At 30.6% G+C, this 19,995-nt stretch overlaps 1 protein-coding gene across 1 annotated transcript in view; it reads left to right on the forward strand.

The window, feature by feature from the left end:
- Positions 1-19,367, forward strand: part of LOC129964111 (uncharacterized) — a 54,561-nt gene extending 35,194 nt beyond the window's left edge. Inside the window, exons 6-13 of the mRNA XM_056078796.1 lie at positions 2,873-3,042; positions 5,870-5,968; positions 9,237-9,336; positions 13,962-14,031; positions 15,226-15,274; positions 17,410-17,438; positions 18,552-18,627; positions 18,739-19,367. Coding sequence (XP_055934771.1) covers positions 2,873-3,042; positions 5,870-5,968; positions 9,237-9,336; positions 13,962-14,031; positions 15,226-15,274; positions 17,410-17,438; positions 18,552-18,627; positions 18,739-18,870 — 725 coding nt within the window. The 3' untranslated portion in view covers positions 18,871-19,367. The remainder of the gene's footprint in view (positions 1-2,872; positions 3,043-5,869; positions 5,969-9,236; positions 9,337-13,961; positions 14,032-15,225; positions 15,275-17,409; positions 17,439-18,551; positions 18,628-18,738) is intronic.
- The last annotated feature ends 628 nt before the right edge of the window (positions 19,368-19,995 follow it).

Consider the following 19,995-nt stretch of genomic DNA (forward strand, 5'->3'; position numbering starts at 1 on the left):
AATTGGAGGACCGATTCTCACTGCGGTAATGCAAAGCAGCCTGTACATGTGGCTCTATTAATGCAAAATTCTAGCTCATTTTAGTTTGATTTATAAGCAATTCTTAATCTATGCATTTAGACTTCGGATCGACATATTTCAAGAAAAAGTTGTTTTTGAATAAGAATTAACTATAAAATTTGATGAACAACGTGAGTGCGTTTTGAAAATAAAAGTGATGTCATATTTTTTAAAATTTTCTCGAGAAATTTCATTAGAATCTACGCATTGTTCTCATATTTTATGAAGTAAATGTTATAATTTTATTATTCATAGTTTAAAATGATAATAAATATTTGGAATGAATGCATAATGTGTAATGGAAGAAAAATGATATGTAAATATATTCAAAATCATTTATTTTTATTTTTATCCTCAAATCTTATTATAGTAATGATTTTATAAAACTGCGAATCTCAACAAATAATGAAAGAGAATGTATGTATGTTGGTTCGCTATAAACCACAACGTTTGACATAGAACTTCGAAATTTGACGCAAATTTACTTTAAGGGTTGAGGAAGTGCCCTTTGGAGGGATTTATTTAAATTTTAATTCAAACTTAAGTGAGATTTTGGCGTTTCCACCGCGACTACTTCCGAAAATATCATTTCACAAAATTGAAATGATAAAACTTACGCCATTTTAAATGAAAAAGAATTATCTTTTTATTGATACCAATTTAGTTGACACGAATGTTTTTCCTTATGCTTTTTTTATTTTTTAATCTTTAATGATAATTACTTTTTAATATTTATTGCAATTTTAAAATAATCTTCTTGCAAAAAAGTTGATACAGTAATTTTTTTATCCAATGAAATACAAATCCTTTTCATTGTTTCATTAATAATCTATTTTTTGTTTTATTATTTAACGCTTGACACTTTTTCCGTTTTTGAAAGCCGAGGAAGAAAGTTTCTATTAAGGAATAGGAAAGTAAAATTAAGAGCTCACAATCAGAAAACATATCACTATAACTTTTGCATTTCTAATGATACTGTGGTGTCATGGGATTCGATTTCGTTGGGGAAGATTCATATACGCAATAAATATCACAGGTTCAACGTTATTAAAATAATATGGTTTACATGTCTTTCACAGTTTGACATTTCTTAAAAATTATTTCATTGGGAGAATCGTAAATATCCAATTAGCCATAACAAATTTAATTGAAATGAAACACAACCAATGCAGCCAGTCGCCGTGGATTCAAGTAAATAATAAAATTGCATTGGAATAAAATTGGTAAAAAATAAACACACCTTAACAACCGAAAAGGATATTTTAGGACCTAATTTCAAAAAGGTAAATTTCATGATTCAAGTTGCTGACTTACTGCACCCTAATTTTTGTAAACGTAATTCTAAAAATGGTTATATATATGCTAATAAAATGTTGTCAATCCGTACTCTCGCTAAATGTAACAACGTAATTTTGTTATAAATTTTACATTTTAAATTTTAATCATATAAAAAGTAATAAATGATTCTCGAAGTAATTCTCTATAAAACAGTTATTTTTAAAAAAAATATTTTTTATTTGCAGCAGAACGATGGAACTTTGAATATTACATTGAAAAGAAATATTAGAGCTCTTTTTTTAAACTAAGAATATAGATAATGAGCCTTGAGCATATAATTAATAAGTGTGGACAAAGAGAATAAACGAATAAATTCGTGTGAAGTCAGAGTCACTAATGCGCAACTATAAAGTGTACTAAATATTATCTAATTATAACATTTTACATTATTAACATTTACAACATTACTAACATCACATTATTAACATTTACAACATTACTAACATTACATTATTAACATTTACAACATTGTTAACATTACATTATTGACATTTCCATTAGTAACATTTTATCTAATCATTACATTTTTTTTCCTTTTTGGGAAATACACAAATGTTAATTTGCATTTTATATTTCATTTGAGTATGAATTGACTTCACTTAGAATTAAGAGTTTTCACAAACTAAATTCAACTATTATCGAAAAATCGAAAAGATCGAATGATAATATTTAAGCCACTTTAAACCCACCCACTTTAAATTCTAGTGTAGATAAGGTATATTTTATTCCATCTTAAAAAAAAAAGGTTGAATGAAGATTTTTGTTTGTTTGAAAAAAGAAGTTGTGTAGCACGGTTAAAAATTTGTTCACGTAAAAGCTTTGACTTTATTTTAAAGTATTGATCATTTAAATAAAAATTGTTGTAATCTGGTATACTCTTCAAATTCTACAATTTTTTCATCTTTAGCTTTTAAAATATGTCAGCAAAAAATAAATATTGGTTTTTATTTAAAAAAAAAAAAAAAAGACGAATCTTTATTTAGTTGTGCAAAACTTTCTTCATAGGATCAATTCGTTATTCGAAAAAGATTAACATGATGGTTTTATTAATTTCATGAGCTAAAAATTGCTTTGTGTTGCAACACTTTTGAATTTTTCTAATCGAAGTTAATAATTTTATATTCAAAAAAATAATTTTTTTCTTTGTAATTTAGTTTTACTCAATAAACTTCCCACCTGGGGGGGGGACCTCAAAAATGGGAATGAAAAACTTCTGGAATGAGGATTGGTTCTCGCCGCCCTGGTCAGTACAGAAATGGTCTGACGAGGTGTTTGATGATTACCGATGACGGGTGTACCGTGGCCCTTAGGAATTAACTTTAGTTCCCGCATTGCTATCGCGGCCTTCGGTCATTCAGATTTTTTTCGCATTATTTAGAGCTTGTGTTAGTAGTCAACTATAATTACATAATGGATTTAATATAAGTTTTAGAAATATAAGTATTGTTTTGAATGAATTTTTTTCTCATTTTAGAGATCCCTGCTTTAATAATGATTTTCAATGTCAGAGAAGACGAACAATTCATTCCTGGACATAGGACGGGTCTGTTTTTGGCTATTCATTCCCCATACGAAGGTTATAACCCTACAGAGAAAGGAATTTTCATGAAACCGGGGAAAACATATAAATTGTATGTTACCACGGTAAGTGGAAGAAAGGGATCTTCAATTTCTTTTCTTGCTTGTATTATGAAATTACCAATGTTATTATTCTATTGGAATTGATATTTACATTGACATTTGATGGCATGATTTTTGGAAAAAAAATTAGAAGATAGTATTAATATGCCATCTAGGACTATTGTCAAGGAAATAATTTGCAAACCAAAATCATACAATAGAATCTTCAAGGGATGGAAAATTAATAAAGGTAGCTATGTATATAGGGCGATGCAGTGTTATATTGATTTGAAGCATCCACAATTTTTCTAGCTTCTTGTACGATTTGTTTCTAACAATGTACAAGTCATAGAATATCTGAATCTGTACATGTTCTGTTGATGAATTGGTGTATCAGGATCAAAATCTCTGGGAAGTTTCCATAGGATTTCGTGACTGATTTTTTGCTCGTTAGGTATGGCAGTCGTTCTTTTCGGATTTAAATCCATATGATTATGATTTGAAACGAGACAGAGCGATTCAAGGCACTCGGATCGGGGCTGTTCCAGAAATTCTTGCCAGCTTCTTGTACGATTTGTTTCTAACAACAATTCTAATTCTATCGTAGAATATCTGAATCTGTACATGTTCTATTGAATTGGTGTATCAAGCTGAAAATCTGTAAAATTTCTATAGTATTTCGTGACTGTTTGTAAAATTTCTCCTACGTCTGACAGCCACTTTTTTCTGGATTTAAATCCCTTCTATTATGAATCTAAAGCAGACAGTTTCACTTCAAGGTATTCTGCGCGGGACTGTTCTAGAAATTCTCAAGGACATAGAATTCTCCATTGAACAATCGAAAGAACTGGCAGGATTTTCAGGTACTCTACGATTTCCACATCACTGGAAACAAGCTGCATGCGACGCAAGTTATTGCTTTGTATGATTACAAACTTTTCAGCTATTGCCAAACATTTATCTCTGATATGGTTGCCATTATTAAATTTTCAGCTCTTGTTTCAGATAACAGATGAAAGGACGAAATATGTTTGGCAAAGATTTACGTTTTGAATAAGAAATAACAAAGTCACGTGATGGTCTTTCTTGGCTCTTAATCTTATTTACAGAGATGACAGTTGTCACCCCAATAAGCTCTAATAAAATAGCAAAACTGTCACTAACACAAGTAAATTTTATTGGAAATTAATTATTAAAACAATCTCCTTAAATTCGCATTTAATGTTTTATTTGGAGATGGTGCACCATGGAGTCCAAAAGTATTCCTTGTGAACTCTCTCCATTCCATTAAATTTTTTTTGGATGTAAATTTACTTCTTTTAAATTTATTTCCTTCCTGTCTTATTTGAAAATTTGTTTCTTTCTTATTTTAAACTGAATATTTTAAAAACAATTACAAAAGTAAATTAATTTTTCTTGGCATAGACTTTTTTTTCTGAAATTTTATTTACTTGTATAAGAATGCACATAAAAAAATTCCAGTTACAGTGCTTCATAGCAATTAAAAAAAATTATCGATTAGACACGAAATGCACACAAATAAAAGATAATGAGAAATGAACAAAGAACAAAAAACACAAACCAAACAAACCAAAAATTTTTAGTCTTCAAAGAATAATATAAAAATTTAGTAAAAGTACACTCCAAGCAATTATGAATTTAAATGTTGTAGATATTGAACCTTAGAAACATTGAGTCAAGAACATAAAATTTAGAAACATTAAGTTAAGAGCCTTAGAAACATTACAACTATTTCAAATAGTATTTATAGGCATAGCTATTTTATACTTGTTTTAAAATACTAATGTTTTAAATCAAATATTCATATTTTATTCACCATACTTCATTTTATACTATATTAATTATAACCTGTCATGTTGCTTCCCAGCATGGTTATTTCAATCACTGGAAAGACCGTTTAATGATCAGCTCTGTTGGGTGCTGATTGGGTGAACAGTCAGTGATTCCAGAGCTTGCCAGCATTTGGCTAAAAAATAGATATTGCTGGAAACTTCGAGAATTTTACCGATTCATCCAATAGAAACTGAGATACACCTGCTTGGTCCCAAACCTTCTTGGCCCGCCTCCCGGGAACTATAAAATGCCAGAAGTCTCAAGCTGCAATCAATCGTAGTAGTCGGAGTCGTAGACAAGTGTTGAGACGTTAAGAGGATACGGAGCAACGGCGAAATAGTCCAGCGTTGTGTGAAGCTTAAGCGATTGCTGAACTGAGCTGTGTGCCGAGTCCTGGCGTTTATTGTAGAAGCTGCATGGTGTCGTGTATGAAGTAGCCAGTCGTATAATAATGAGTCGGCAGTTGGATACAGCTAAAGCGAGAAGACAGTGGAGAATTGAAGACGTCTGGAGAGGCCGTAGATTGAAGCTACGTGAAATCCATCCTTCTGCTGAATTCTGTCTGGCCGCTTTGTGTGCTGTGATCGATTACTACTTGTGGGCTACTGTTTGCTGTAGTGTGCTGTCTTGTGTTCGTCTCGGCTGTTGTATTTGTCGTCTTTGTATTAGTGTCTTCGTGTTAAATAAACGTCTTTGCCGTTCGTTATTGTGGTCTGCTGATTGTGTTCACACTATACTCCCACTACAAGAGGACCCAGTAACTTTACGGACTTAGTAATGGAATTGGAAGATCCGTAACAAAACAATATATGTTACGTGGGTGTAAAATGTGTTTCATATAAATAATAAAATGCTGTTTATTCTCTTATTGTTCGCCATTTTACAATATTGATTAATTTAGATAATTAAAAATTACTATTGATCGGATGGAAGCAGTTGGGTACAAATTTGAACGCATATTGCTCTTTTATATTCATGTTTGCTTACCTCGTGTTAGGAGAAGGAATTGTTGCTACCATACCCTTACGAGACAGACTGCCTCGATTATAATGAAATGTGGGAAAATAATAATAGATCTGGGCCTCGACTGCAAGAAGTAAGTAATTTTTTTTTATCATAAGGTTCTTCTTTTTTTATAATTTAATTTTGCTTCATATTCTTTCCAGTTTTGTGATTTTAGCTATATTTCTTTCTTTTTTTTAACTTTGTAGATTGTATTATTATCAAAAAGAGAAATATTGAATCTCTCGTTTCATTTATATTAAGATTTCGATTTCATCTATATATTTTGGATTTGAATTTTTAATTCAATCTTTGCTGTAGGTTTGCATGCATATGTTGCAGCTAATATGATTATTCTGTTATTACTAACACTAATCGATCAATGAGATAAGTCGATTTATTACTTTTACCTTTCGATTATGTATAATTGCTGATACTGCTTCCTACTTGTCATTATTATATTATGACTTGTTATGTCGTCAGGACAAGATTAAGCTTTTTAAAGGCTCATTGGCAGTAAAAGTCTCGCCTCCCTTTTCTTTCCCAACCTCCAATCATTTTTAGCAGTTTATTATTAAAAATAAATGATTAATCTCATTAAATGTAACATTTAGATACTGGTTTATTGTTGATATTGTGTAAACATTTAGATACTGGTTTATTGTTGATATTGCGTAAACATTTAGATACTGGTTTATTGTTGATATTGCATCCACTTTCCATTGTCATATTGATCATGCTGTTTATGACTTGTTATGTTATAGGGATCGGAGTAAACTCCCTCTAGGACCCATAGACCAGTGGTTCTTAACCTTTTTAAGCCGCGACCCAAATTTGAGAAATATTTGAGAAAAAGTCAAAATTTTTTCATTGCTTCATTTTAGATCGTATTTTTAAAAAATCTTCAATCCTACGATGATGATTTTTTTTTAACTTACAAATTTTTTATTTATTTTTTTTAATAATAAAGATAAACAAAAGTACTTTTTGATCCATGGAAAATTTAATTAATAATCAAGTGTTTTTAATAATTTTTATTGACCAAATTAAAATATATTGATAACTTTTTGAAAATAATTGACATTTTAACTTATTCCTAAAAAAAAGAAATATCAATACATATGTTAAGTCTTTTAAATTTTAAATGCAAGTCATACAGTTTTAATGAGAACCTTGTGCTTGAATACATTTTGGAAGATCTTCAAACCTCGGTTGAATGCTTTTCAAGGAGCACCTTATATCTATTTCAGGATTTAACTTGTTCCGGTAATTGTTTTTGATTACACACAGAGCCGAAAAACCAGCCTCACACATATATGTTGTTGCAAAGGGCAATAATACTTTTAGGGCTTCTTTAACAATTATTGGCTTTTCGGTTTTTAATTTTAACCAGAAAGCACATAAAGATTCAGTGTTTTTGTAGAAATGGTATCGAAGTGCTTGGTCACTTTGTATTTCTATTAATTGTTCTTGAAATTGATTAATATTAACAAATTCCTCATGCAAATCACTTACATCAAAATTAAATGGCATTCGAACCCAATTATATTTGAAAACATCGTCTGCAGGGAAATATCGATCAAAGTCTGCTATTAGTTTTTTTAAATGATTAATAATAATTTTCTGTATTTCAATATCAATCTTATTGTCTTCAACAAGTAAATTAAGAGTCGGGAATGAAGCAAGTATCTTTACTTCAACCTTATTTCTCCATAATTTGAGTTTATTTTTAAAACATGTCATTTTTTCAGTTAATTCAATAATAGTATGATTACGTCCTTGCATAGACGTATTTAGATTATTTATTTCAAATAAAATATCTGACAAATAAGCAACTTGAGTAGTCCACTTCAACTCGGAGAAATTTGGTGTATTACTAACTTTTTTGGTTCGACTCAGCGCGACCCAAGAAATATGCTTCGCGACCCAATTTTGGGTCGCGACCCATAGGTTAAGAACCGCTGCCATAGACAATGGGTCCTAGAGGGATTCAGGGTTTCTTTTTTTTCTTTCCCACCTCCATTAATTAATTTTTTTATTTAATTTTAATATCTGTCGAAGCAGGTTTAAATAATAAATTTTGATAAACTGAAATAATAAAATATTTAATTTTGAACCAGTATTTCACTGATAAAAAATTCAAATTTAAATTGTAAAAATAATTTTTAACAAAATTGGTAAAAAGAATGGCAATTTTTTTTCATACAATTCAAATGTTATTTAATTATAATTTTGGACAATTTTTAAATTACTAAGCAGTATATTTTGTTCGAGTTACAAAACATCATAATATCAAAACTGCAAAAGATAATTATGCAAGAAAGCTGTTAGAATGATACTCTAAAATTTAAACGATACAATTTTTTAATTGAACAAGTTCAAATGTACTACCCTTGTAAATTGAATTTCTTTGAAAATATTACAAAAAATATCTATGAGCCGTGAGGTCCTAGACAGTTACCTACTTTGTCAATTTGTTAATCCGGTCTTGATCGTTATCCATTCTGTTACCGTGTTGTTATGCTTTTGTAAATTTGCATTCCAATGAACCTGTGTGTTTAACGTTCATTCCATTGAACATTTCTTTAACGTAATTCACTAGCAGATCCGCCTAGCAGAATGCTTTCGACTTCAGATTTCATTGCAAAAATTTTTTTGTTCGCATAATCTACTCTTAAAATCTGTAAATAATTTTTCGTGAGAACCTATGTATGCTATACAGTATCTTTATAAAAAATATTTAGCAGCAACCTAATTTCTCAATATCATAGATTTATGACCAAAAAAAAAAGATTACTTCCATGCCTTCTTAGCTGTAGTACCATGATGATTTGTTATTAGAGTTGGATTTGCAGAATAGAAGCTTATGGGTTTGTGATCTCGATTCCATAAAGGATATATCATATACACGGACTGGAAGAATGTCTATTGGGTTAAACATTCTTCATCTGGTGCGATGCAGAAGTTCAGATGATTGTTGATGACTGATATGCAGTCCTAGTTATTTGATCAGTGCTGAAAATGATATATTATTTTAATATAGTATTGCGTTGTGCCAATATGAGTCGTTAATTTAACTGAACCGATTATATACAGCTAGATATCATTTGTAAATGCTTTGTGGTATAAAATAATTCATCAGGACTTCATAAACATTACGATAATTATAGCTTTAAAAACTGAATAGTTAGCTGCTATCTTGAAAAGTATTCAATTAACTTTTTCAATTAAAGTTTACAAGTGCTGTCTGAATTACTGAATTAGTTCTTTATTTGTACTCCAGCAATTACAAATTTTTGCATTTTGATAACAGTCACAGTTTGTTGGACTTTGTTATCTTTTTTTTTTCCCTGTCGTAATAGATGTGTCAACACAAATGTTTGCTGGACGCTACTTCGAAATACCTGAATTGCACTGCGCCGTTTGCGCTCTACCCTAGTGATTTGAGAATATGCGGAAGTGGTAAGAGCTTTTATTATCTGTAAAAACAGTTCAAAATACAGTGGAGCACCGCTTACATGTCCCTTTTTTTCCCTTTTGCCTTTATATGTCGTTTATTATAGTGTCGGTTTATTCGTAATCATTAAAATAACAAATTACTTCTTTTGTAAGTTGCAAAAAACACAAAGCTGCAGTTATAAGGCGTTTTTGGTATTGAAAGTAATTAAAATTTCCTGAGAGGAAAAATCATTTTCGAGGAGTAGAAGTATGTGAATGGAGCTACCGATGTAATATTTTCGAAATTATTCACTATTGATGAATTAATAGAGGACAAATGATCTAATACTAATTTAAATGATGATTAAGAAGAATGTTGTGAAGTTATTTTTCCTTCCTTTAACCCTTTCGTGACGCGCGTGTCATATATGCGTCACCAGTGGATGTCTCCCACAATCGGGTGTACAACCTGTGCATTTCTGGAAATCGAACTCATGGTATGGTGATGCATACGTGCATTTTAAACTGGAATAATTTTTAATCGCTACTAGATGGCTCCCTATGTCCATTACTTTTGAAATAATTTATATTAATTGATATAATTTTTGTATCCTGATCATCAGTTTGCTCATGGGTGGATGGGGGGGGCAGTAACATAAACAAATAGAGCCGGGTTGTATAACTTTCCACTTGATAGAATCATTCGTGTTTCTTCTTTTTTATATTATTACTGTGTAAATGTAGTCTTTTCAGGTTTTACCGTCAGTACTGTTATATTTTGCTTAGCTTTTGGATACATTTTGCGCATTTCTCTTTTTATTACGGAAAGCCTTAATTTCGGTTTATGATGGCAAATAAATAAATGAAATAAATAAATAAACGCAATTTGTCAGAGGAAAAATGCGCTCATATTGTAAATGAACTAATAATCTAAAAAGGTACAAATAATGACGACTTTAGGACTATTTTTTGTAATTTTTTTTGAAAGTTAGGCTTATCGATTCCAAACCCTGTCCTGTGAAATGATTCCTTTCGCCTACGATTCGTCCCGTGCGTGCGTCTAGGATTGAGGAGATCTTCCGTCCCGAAAGAGTTATCTACGCAATAGACTCCACTGAAAAACTTAGAGCTTATTGTATTCCTCAAAACACGGTGCAAAAGTATCCACTGAAATTAATTCGATTCAAATACTATATCCAATTCTCAAAACAATTCTCAAATGGTATATCTAATTCTCAGTGTGTCTAATAAAAATTAAAGAATTTTTAAATTCATATAAAATAATAAATGTATAATTCTATTCAAGTTAGATAATGTAGTTATGATTTTTAAAAAAATAAATGCTTAATTTTAAAATTTAAATACTTAATTATTTTAAATATTATGTGATATTATAGTTGTACTGCCTCCAAAATCTTAAAAATTATTATTTTTAAATGAATTTATGTTAGCAATATTAAGTTTATAGTAATTAATCTTCAATAAATTCTAAAATAAGTTTTTACTTGTTAATAAATGGTAGTCAAATAATTTAATTTTATTAAAATTTTAATTTTATATCGTTCTAACAGTAGAACGTCCCTTGGTGTCGATTGGACACCGGAGGCTGTTTAGTTTGTTCCCTTTTACGCATTTCAGCTGGGAATTTCAAAATTTTTCATGACTTTTAATAATTTTACATGGGAATTACACAGAAAAAGTTTTGTGGTTCGTGGTTAATTAGGAGAGATTTTACATCTAAATATACCTAGAACGTCCTGCTGGTGTCGTATCGACACCAAGACAATTTATCATTATAATTAGTTGGTGTTCAACAAACGATAGTTCACTAAGTAAAACAAACTTACAAAGTACTGTTTGTCTATCACGAGAACGCATATAAAGGATTTAGACAATCGTCTATGTTTACGGCAGGCGTTATAGAAACAGGTTTCGGTAGGGAAGACCCATTTTGTATGTGTGGAATCGGGCGGAAGTCTGGGGATTACTTTTTTTTTTCTTGGCATGAAATTGAAGCGATAAAAAAAAAAAGCCCCTTTGCTCATTCGTCTTCTCGATTTAGCCGCTGTTGCACGTCTTTATATTCGCTTCTTTTATATTTTATTAATATTTTCTTTGGTTATAATTGTTATGATTAATATTTTAAGTTGTAGAAAGGGAAACAAAGAAAGAAACAATAGATTTTCATATTTATTAACATTTTTACATAATTAAATTATTTTTTAAAAAAATTTGATATATTGACAAAATGAATATGTTTCTCATAAAATAAATGAATTGCTTAAAAAGATTTTTAAGTTTTTTTTTAAATATGGATTTATATTCATTTATATTGTTTCTATTTATGGCCAATACTCAACATAAATAATATTTGAAGTGCGATAAATTAGTGAATTTTTTTGAATTTGTTTTCAAAAATTAAATGCCGTAATACCAAATATCGCCAATTCGGCGCTAAACGTGCCAACATAAGAAATGTGAATGAATTTCTACCTTTACGAAATGAACTCTTCCTACAGTAATCTGTTTCTATAACGCCCGCTGGAATCATAGACGGTTGTCTGGAAGTGTTCTCGTGGTGGACAAACAGTATTATCCCACATTTGTTTGACCTTGAATGCAGTGTTATTAGGTTCACAGAGGAAGTGAATCAGTTATTCTAAAATTGTTGTTCTAAGTGTTTTGCTACACAGCATTTGCTTATCTAATCATAAAAAAAAAAAAAAAAAAAAAAAAAATCATCCGATTTTCGAACCTTGTGTAGAGCAAACACCCTGAAACGATGGTTCGTTGAAAAGGCTAAACCCTGATGAAATTGCTAATTTGTTCCCAGAGCTTTCTGAGAATGAATCGGATGGTGGTGAGCTGTCTTGTTCTAATTTAGATTCCGATGAAGACATAAGATTGAGTGAAAATGACTGCGAAGAATCTGAAGAAGTAATTTTTTTTGTTACAGTTTTTTATGATATAAAGGGTCATAATATATGATAATTACATGAAATAATATTAAAAAGTCTTAAAACTAAACCCTATACAACAGTAGTCCTGCAATTATTTAGTTATTACAATTATTTTATATATTTTACATCGCTGTATCGAAACGTGACCTATGGACGTTTAAGGGTAATCGAAATCCCAGACGTTCTAGTGTTAAGTCAATGCCTTGAAAGACGTATAAGCGGTGCTTTACTGTCAATAAATACACTCATAAAACATTTCGTAGATTACATGCAAGCACATAGAAAATGTTAATCTGTTTTGAAAAATTATTATTATTTTATTTCTGTTAAAAAGCTTCAGATTAAGTAAAGTAAAGTAAGAAATGTGAGGTGCCGAAACTAGGGATGACAATTGGGATTTGGTAGGTTTGATCATTATATACCTAGTTCTGTATATTGTTTTTCATTTAATGAAGATGTTAAAAGGAATAAGCCACAATATTTGTTCATTTATGTAAAGGAGAGTTAATTATATTCATTCAGATGATTGTAAGACCATTAGGAATAATTTATAATTAGCAGTTAGAAATTCCAATGCAATATGCATGATATATTACCTTTTTCAGTTAGCGAAGTTATAATACTTGCAGTTTAGATGTCATCATAATTTGACGTTTTACTCCTTTCTGTTATCATCAAATTAGAGTTTTAAACCTTTCTAGTTGTTAATGTTAATTCATTCGGTTATCAGAATTAGAGATTTGAATAATGTCTGCGCATGCTTCATGAAGACATAATCTCCCATACACATTCTTAGTAAATGAGGATTTACAAATGAAAAACATTGCAATAGCCAAGAGCGAAAATATTTGGAAATCCTCAAAAATTCTTCGACTTATCTACTTCTCTTTATGAGTACTGAAAACAGAGTCGCTGAGTATTTAAACTAAACCTTATGGGCACTAAAGAATATCTTTTTTAATTTATGTTATATCTCAAGAAGTTTTCTACAAAATTTTCTCAGATTCATCATGAACAGATCAATTAATTATCAATATTTAGTTTTAAATGCATGAAACTCTAAGAAAATAAACAGAATTGTTTAAAATAATTGGTAGAAAACAAGTTAAGCCTTCAAAACGTCCGTATCCGTTGTCAACAATCAGAACACAATGCGCATGCGTGAATTTTCAACGCCAATTATGGTAACGCAAATTGACGTGAATTTTTCTACGCCAATTAGGGTAACGCTATGCAGATTAGAAATTTATTTCCTTTATTCTGTTTTATTTTAATTCAAAAGTACTTCAGAATGAATCTTAAAGATCGATTCATTAACAATTTTTAATTTTAAATGCATCAAACATTAAAAAAATAAACAGAATCGTTTGAAATAATTGGCCGAAAAATCGGCCGATTTTTTGGTGGGAAAGTTAGTTTTTAATTAATAGTTAAAATTCTAATTAATTCTAATTAATTCAAAAAAAGGAACCCCAGGAGCACATTCCCAACCTCCAAGGTATACACGTACCAAATTAGGTAGCTGTAGGTGAAATGGTCTGGCCTGTAGAACGCCAACACACACACACACATTGAGCTTTATATAAGTATAGATTATTATCATATTTTCCACTCATATATATATGAACTTCATTAAAAAATGTTATTTTCAACTGTTCGCCATCTTTTTTTTTTTTTTTCCTTTTTCAGATGAAATTTTCCACGAAAAAACTTTTGAAGATTTCGGCGAATGTGCCGAAAATTGTAAAGATGATTGTGCGTAAGTGTCTTTTTTAAAAATTTTCTCGGAAGTTCTTGATTGCTCTTAATTTGTTAATGAAAATATCACGTATATTAGGAAAAAATTATTTCAAATGAATTGTAAAATTATTGTACTTATTAATTATTTGAATATTGTTATATGACGAGAATTAGAAATGTGCTATAATATATTCATATAACTATCAGCTATATGAATATAATTGATAATTATATTTATATAACTATCAGTTAATTAGACGATCTAACTGATAATTAACTCCAATGTATGGTGTAAATAGACATTTTTTTTTCTTTGATAATGTTTACCACAATTTGAATTCTTGCAATAAATTGTTAAGATGAAATCCGATTTATAGTGGCAAAGATGTATTAGATCAAATCTGATTTAACATTTATTAGTAGTTCAGCTATTTTTGAAATATTAAAGGAAAGAGCCGGCGTTCCTGGCATAAGGTAGTGCGTCTTCCCCGTGATCTGGGCGCCCCGGGTTCGAGTCCCGGTTCGGGCATGGTTGTTCTTTCTCTGTGTTCTAGTATCTGTGAGGTGTGTGAATGTGCCCCCCTGTAAAAAGGGGTTGTGCAAGCCAATGTGACGCATGAAGTAGTCAAGTCGTACTCTTGGCCCTTGTTGGCGCTGCTGAAAAAACAAGAGACACTCACTTGGCTTAAATCGCTGACAGATCAGCGGGCTTGTGAAGTGCCATAAGTCACAACAACATTAAAGGAAATATTTAAGCATGAATAGAAGTTGAACTATGTTTGGTAGAATTAGAGAAAATTTAAGTTAGCATGACGAGTAATTTAGCTATATTTGAAAATTTAATACTATTCGGGGTCAAATACTCTTAGAGGAAGAGGACTAGATTTGCTAGAGTGGAAAATGGTTTTGAAAGACTAACTCTTTTCAGTAAAAATTCTATTAAATGATGTGGTTGATATTTTACTGGAATTTGTTATTACATTTTATTTTTATTTAATGATAATTGCAACGACAGTACAATTAAAAAGTATTTGTGAAAATTATTTGTATGTTTTTTTTATTATTATAGGATGTAAAATTTCAATGGAATCACTGTTTTAAAAGAAAACTGCTGTAATTATTGGAATAATTTAAAATTAATATTAATGCTCCCTTATTTACAAATTTAAATCGATTATGTGCATTTTAGTAATATATATTATTATTTTTTCAGGAAAACGAAATACTCCGTGAACGTTCAAGAAAGATATACCAGTGATTTTGTAAGTACTATTCAAATTTGGACGAAAAATCCGCGCGCAGTTTTTTGTGAAAACACATACATAATCATATTACTTTGTTAAGAAGTGCTTATTTCCCGATAAAATGAAGGAAATACGAGTGAAAAAAAAGAAAAACATGAAGGAAGTTTGAATAAAGAAAATGTATAATATTAAATCAAGAATTAATGCAGAAATTATATAAAACATAACGAGAGAATTATAAAATTATATGAAACATAAAACAGATAGTTTCCACATTTTTTTGGCATATTTATAGCGATTTGAAAGATGGAAGTTCCTGAAATCTCGGGAACGATTTAAACGATTACAATAATTTCTCTTTATATGTTTCATAGAAGGGAATGTAAAATGTGCGATGCTTGAATATAATTCAGTTCTTTGTTAGTTACCGATATTCGATACTTAAAAGATTCTATTTTTCAAATGAAAGCATTTAATTTCATGAAAACCTTTCTATAACCATGAAGCTGGTAAAAATATGCATTATGTCAGCTGTGATTCCACATCTCCTAGATTTATTCAAATTTATTTATTTATTTAACCGCAACCCGTTTACTAAACCAACTAATTATAATGCTTCAATTAATTTGATACAAATGTAAAAGAAAGACTTTTTTTCTGAAATATATAGATAGCAAAAGTAACTACAAGTGGTTATCAAAATAATGGGAATACCTGTGAATGAAAGCGACATTTTTGAATGTGCTTCATAAGCATTAAAATGTAATAATAGCCACCAGTTTTTTTTATTAATAGCAATGTATATATTCTGGTAGTATGTGTTACCTTTATAGATGTAGTGTAATTCTTGGATTTTTTTCAAAAACGTAAAATATCGGCCCTCTCTGATTTTCAAAGAGGGCACATTGTCGAAGCCTGTCTAGCTGGAGCAAGTGTGACAGTAACGTCCCAACTTTTAGGCGTCTTTAGAGGTACGGTGTCTAAAGTTATGACAGCGTACACACAGAGCGGCAAGACAAGATCGGAAAAGCAAAAAAATGGGCGGAAAGAGAGGCTTAATGAAAGCGACCGACAGGTATTGAAGCGGCTTGTAATGTCTAAAAAGCGAACCACTGCAGCAAAAGTGACCGCAGAGCTCAATCCCCATCTGGATTCTCCAGTGTCAGCGACTATAGATAGAACGCACCTTCATAAACAGAACATTTATGGCAGAGCAGCAATTCTCAAGCCACGTCACAAATGTAGATGGTAAACGTCGTCTACAGAGGTGTCACACTCATAAAGCCTGGTCGATTGATAAGTGGAAGAAAGTAATATGGTCTGACGAATCGTGTTTCAACAACAAGGCGAGTGCACGTTTGGAGGACACCTGCGCAAACATGTGATCGTGATTGTCTCCTTCTAACTGTCGAGCATGGTAGTGGATCTGTCATGATATGGGCAATCATGTCGTGGTTTTCTGCTGGACCAATCGTAACTCTGAAAGGAAGGATCACTGAGGAGAAGTATAGAGAAATTTTAGCTGATCAGGTCCATCTTATGATGCAAACTTTGTTTCCTGCATAAGATGGAGTTTTCCAGGATAATAATGCACCTATCCATACAGCGAGACTTGTCCAATCATGGTTTGATGAACACGAAGACGAAGTTAAACATCTGCCTTGGCCCGCACAGACATCCGACCTCAGTATAATTGAAACGTTATGTTCTATTTTAGAGCTTTCAATACAGAACCGATATCCTCCACCGGCATCTCTCCCAGAACTTTCACAATATCTCCAGGAAGAATGGTACAATATTCCTCTAAACACTATTCAATACTTGGATGAATCGATTCCTAGGCGAATCCAAGCTGTATTACATGTCAAAGGCGGTCCTACACCGTACTAATAAAGCATTCTTTATAAATCTAAGGTGTTTCAATTATTTTGATAATCACCTGTATATCTCAAAATGAATAGTTAAGAGTCTGCTCGCTACTAATTGATCACATTATTATTGCAAATTGTTCATTGAATGTGATTAAGCTGTGCACATAAAAATGCCGCTTATATACATTTTGACATTTTTATACGTCAATAGTAATATCCAATTAAAAAATTTCTATTTTTTCAATTTGAAGATTTAATAACAATTTTTTTTTTAAATTTTAGTTTTGGAATGAAGCACCTGACGAAGAAGAGTAAGTATTCAGTATATATCAGTATTCTTCGAGTGTTGGTTCATATTTATAGAGTTATTATTAATGTATAGAATTATTATTAATTATTATTTTTTGGTTTAATTTGTAGGGAGAGTTAACTTAATTTTTTAATTTGAGCTTTTGTGAAACATTGATCTTTCTTTCCCATGCACGCATAAAGGGCTCGCGCAGGTTAAGTTTTATTTTTATTTTGTGTTTAATAAATTGTTGGAAAATATGCTTAATATATATTTCTTTAATTCATTAAAAATGGTAACTTAGTTCATTTGTTAAAAACTGGCATCACTGAAAAGATATTTTTTGAACATTAAGAAGACGTGAAAATCATTTCGGAAAAACTCCGAAAATTTCGCTTACATTTTAATAAATTAAAATTCTAGTAAAATTTCAAAAAAAAAAAAAAAATGTCGCATACTTCAATGTATATGTGACAAGTTTGAAAGTTCTAATTTAAACGGTCTGGCCTATAGAGTGTCAACACCACACGCACACGCACACACACTTGTTAATAATTGTCAACAATCAGAACACAATGCGCATGCGTGAATTTTTCTACGCCAATAATTTTTAATTTCCTTTTTTTCTGTTTTATTTTAATTCAAAAATACTTCGGAATGAATCTGAAAGATCGATTCATTAACAATGTTTAATTTTAAATGCATAAAACATTAAGAAAATAAACAGAATCGTTTGAAATAATCGGCCGAAAAATCTTAACCCTAGCCTCATTACTGTTAAGAAAAAAAAAAAAAAAAAAAAAAAAAAACTGAAGCCTTACTCATTTGGCGCTGGAGAAAATTTTAATTAATAATAGTTTTTAATTAATAATTAAAATTCTAATTAAAAATTCAAAAAAGGGACCCCAGGTGCACATTCCCGACCTCTAAGGTATACATGTACCAAATTTGGTAGCTGTAGGTCAAACGGTCTAGCCTGTAGAGCGTCAAGACACACACACACACACACACACACACACACACACACACACACACACACACACACACACACACACACACACACACACACACACACACACACACTCGCAGTTCAACAATTTTTTTTGGCTAATTATGTACTAATGTTGCTTTTCAGAACTAAATTGATAATTGTGGAAATCATCATCGATCATTCAGAAGTTATCACATTTCTTCACAGGCCCCAGTATCTGGTAAATATCCCATACAGTTGATATGCATTTTATTATGTAGTAAAAAGCTGTATATCTTATTTTATCAATTACAGTTTTATTTCTCTTCATTTTACCTGTGTTTCTTTACAGAGTGTCGAAACCTTCAGCTACATCGGCGGTTTCATCGGTGTATGGCTGGGTATTTCCCTCATAGAAGTGACTGATTTCGTGGAATCCATCTTCCGTATCTTTCGCTATGCCATTAAAAAGAGAAACATTTAATAGTTTTATAAGAAGATATTCGCAAAGCACAGAATATATACGCAAGCTATTGCCCAATGTTTTTGGAATTTCAAATCTTCTATATACGGTAGCATTAATGATTTTAGCGTACTTACAATCCAATCCTTCAAGATACTCAAGGACAGATTTTGAGCGGTTTCTATGCTGAATTTCTTTTGCTACAATGAATAATTTATTTTTAAGAGAAATATTATGTGTGAAAAAGCATACTTTACCAGATTCAAATCTTTGATTTTGACACTGTCGAATTTACGGGCAATTTGGGGAAGTAATTCTCGGGGTCCATTCGCCCCGCCTAACCTTCTAAACAAGATGTTTATTAATGATTTTAATCTCTTTATAAACAGTTTTAATTAGAGAACTTTAACGGATTTTATTAAAAAATATTTAATTTCACATCACTTTCAAGAGTGTTGTTTAATATATCTTGCTTATAAAAAAATTCTATAATGAAATTCAAAAGTAGTTATTAAAAAAATGCCAATTGTTTTTAACTATTAGATTGGATATTGTTTTAAATTATGAATAAATATATCTTTTTAAAATTATAAAATAATATAATATAAAACTTGCTAGATGTGATTAATTAGGAATGCTGTCAGAATAATTACCAAAACATAAACAATGAATCTTGTTTTTAATTTGAATAATTTCAAATGCATGTTACTTGTAAACTCAATGAAAGCTTAAAATTAAATTATGCTGAAAATACTTTACGAAAAAACCTTGAAGTCCCGGATCCCCTTAAAATTGCGGACGTTAAAGCGGCTGCCTATTGAATAGTTTTAACCTAATTTATTTCTATGATTTTAAATGATGAGTGATGATGATTTTATTTCTATGAGTGTTCCATCTTAAAATGGCTAATTATTTATCTTTTAAAAGAGTTGTTTATCTTTTTCTTTAATTGGACTTCTCTTTTAAAATCCGAATTTCGTACAGACCATATATATTTAATACTATATTCAATAACCAAAGCCTGAGATAGATTGAGATTATTTCTTCCAAATATGAAGAAGCCTTCGGCTAGGATTCGAGTTTTGAGCTTTCTGGCGCTCAAATTTCAAAGTTATACTTTGGAAATCTACTTTAACCCTTTCGGGA

This window comes from Argiope bruennichi, chromosome 3, assembly GCF_947563725.1.
Source record: "Argiope bruennichi chromosome 3, qqArgBrue1.1, whole genome shotgun sequence".
NCBI classification, from domain to species: domain Eukaryota; kingdom Metazoa; phylum Arthropoda; class Arachnida; order Araneae; family Araneidae; genus Argiope; species Argiope bruennichi.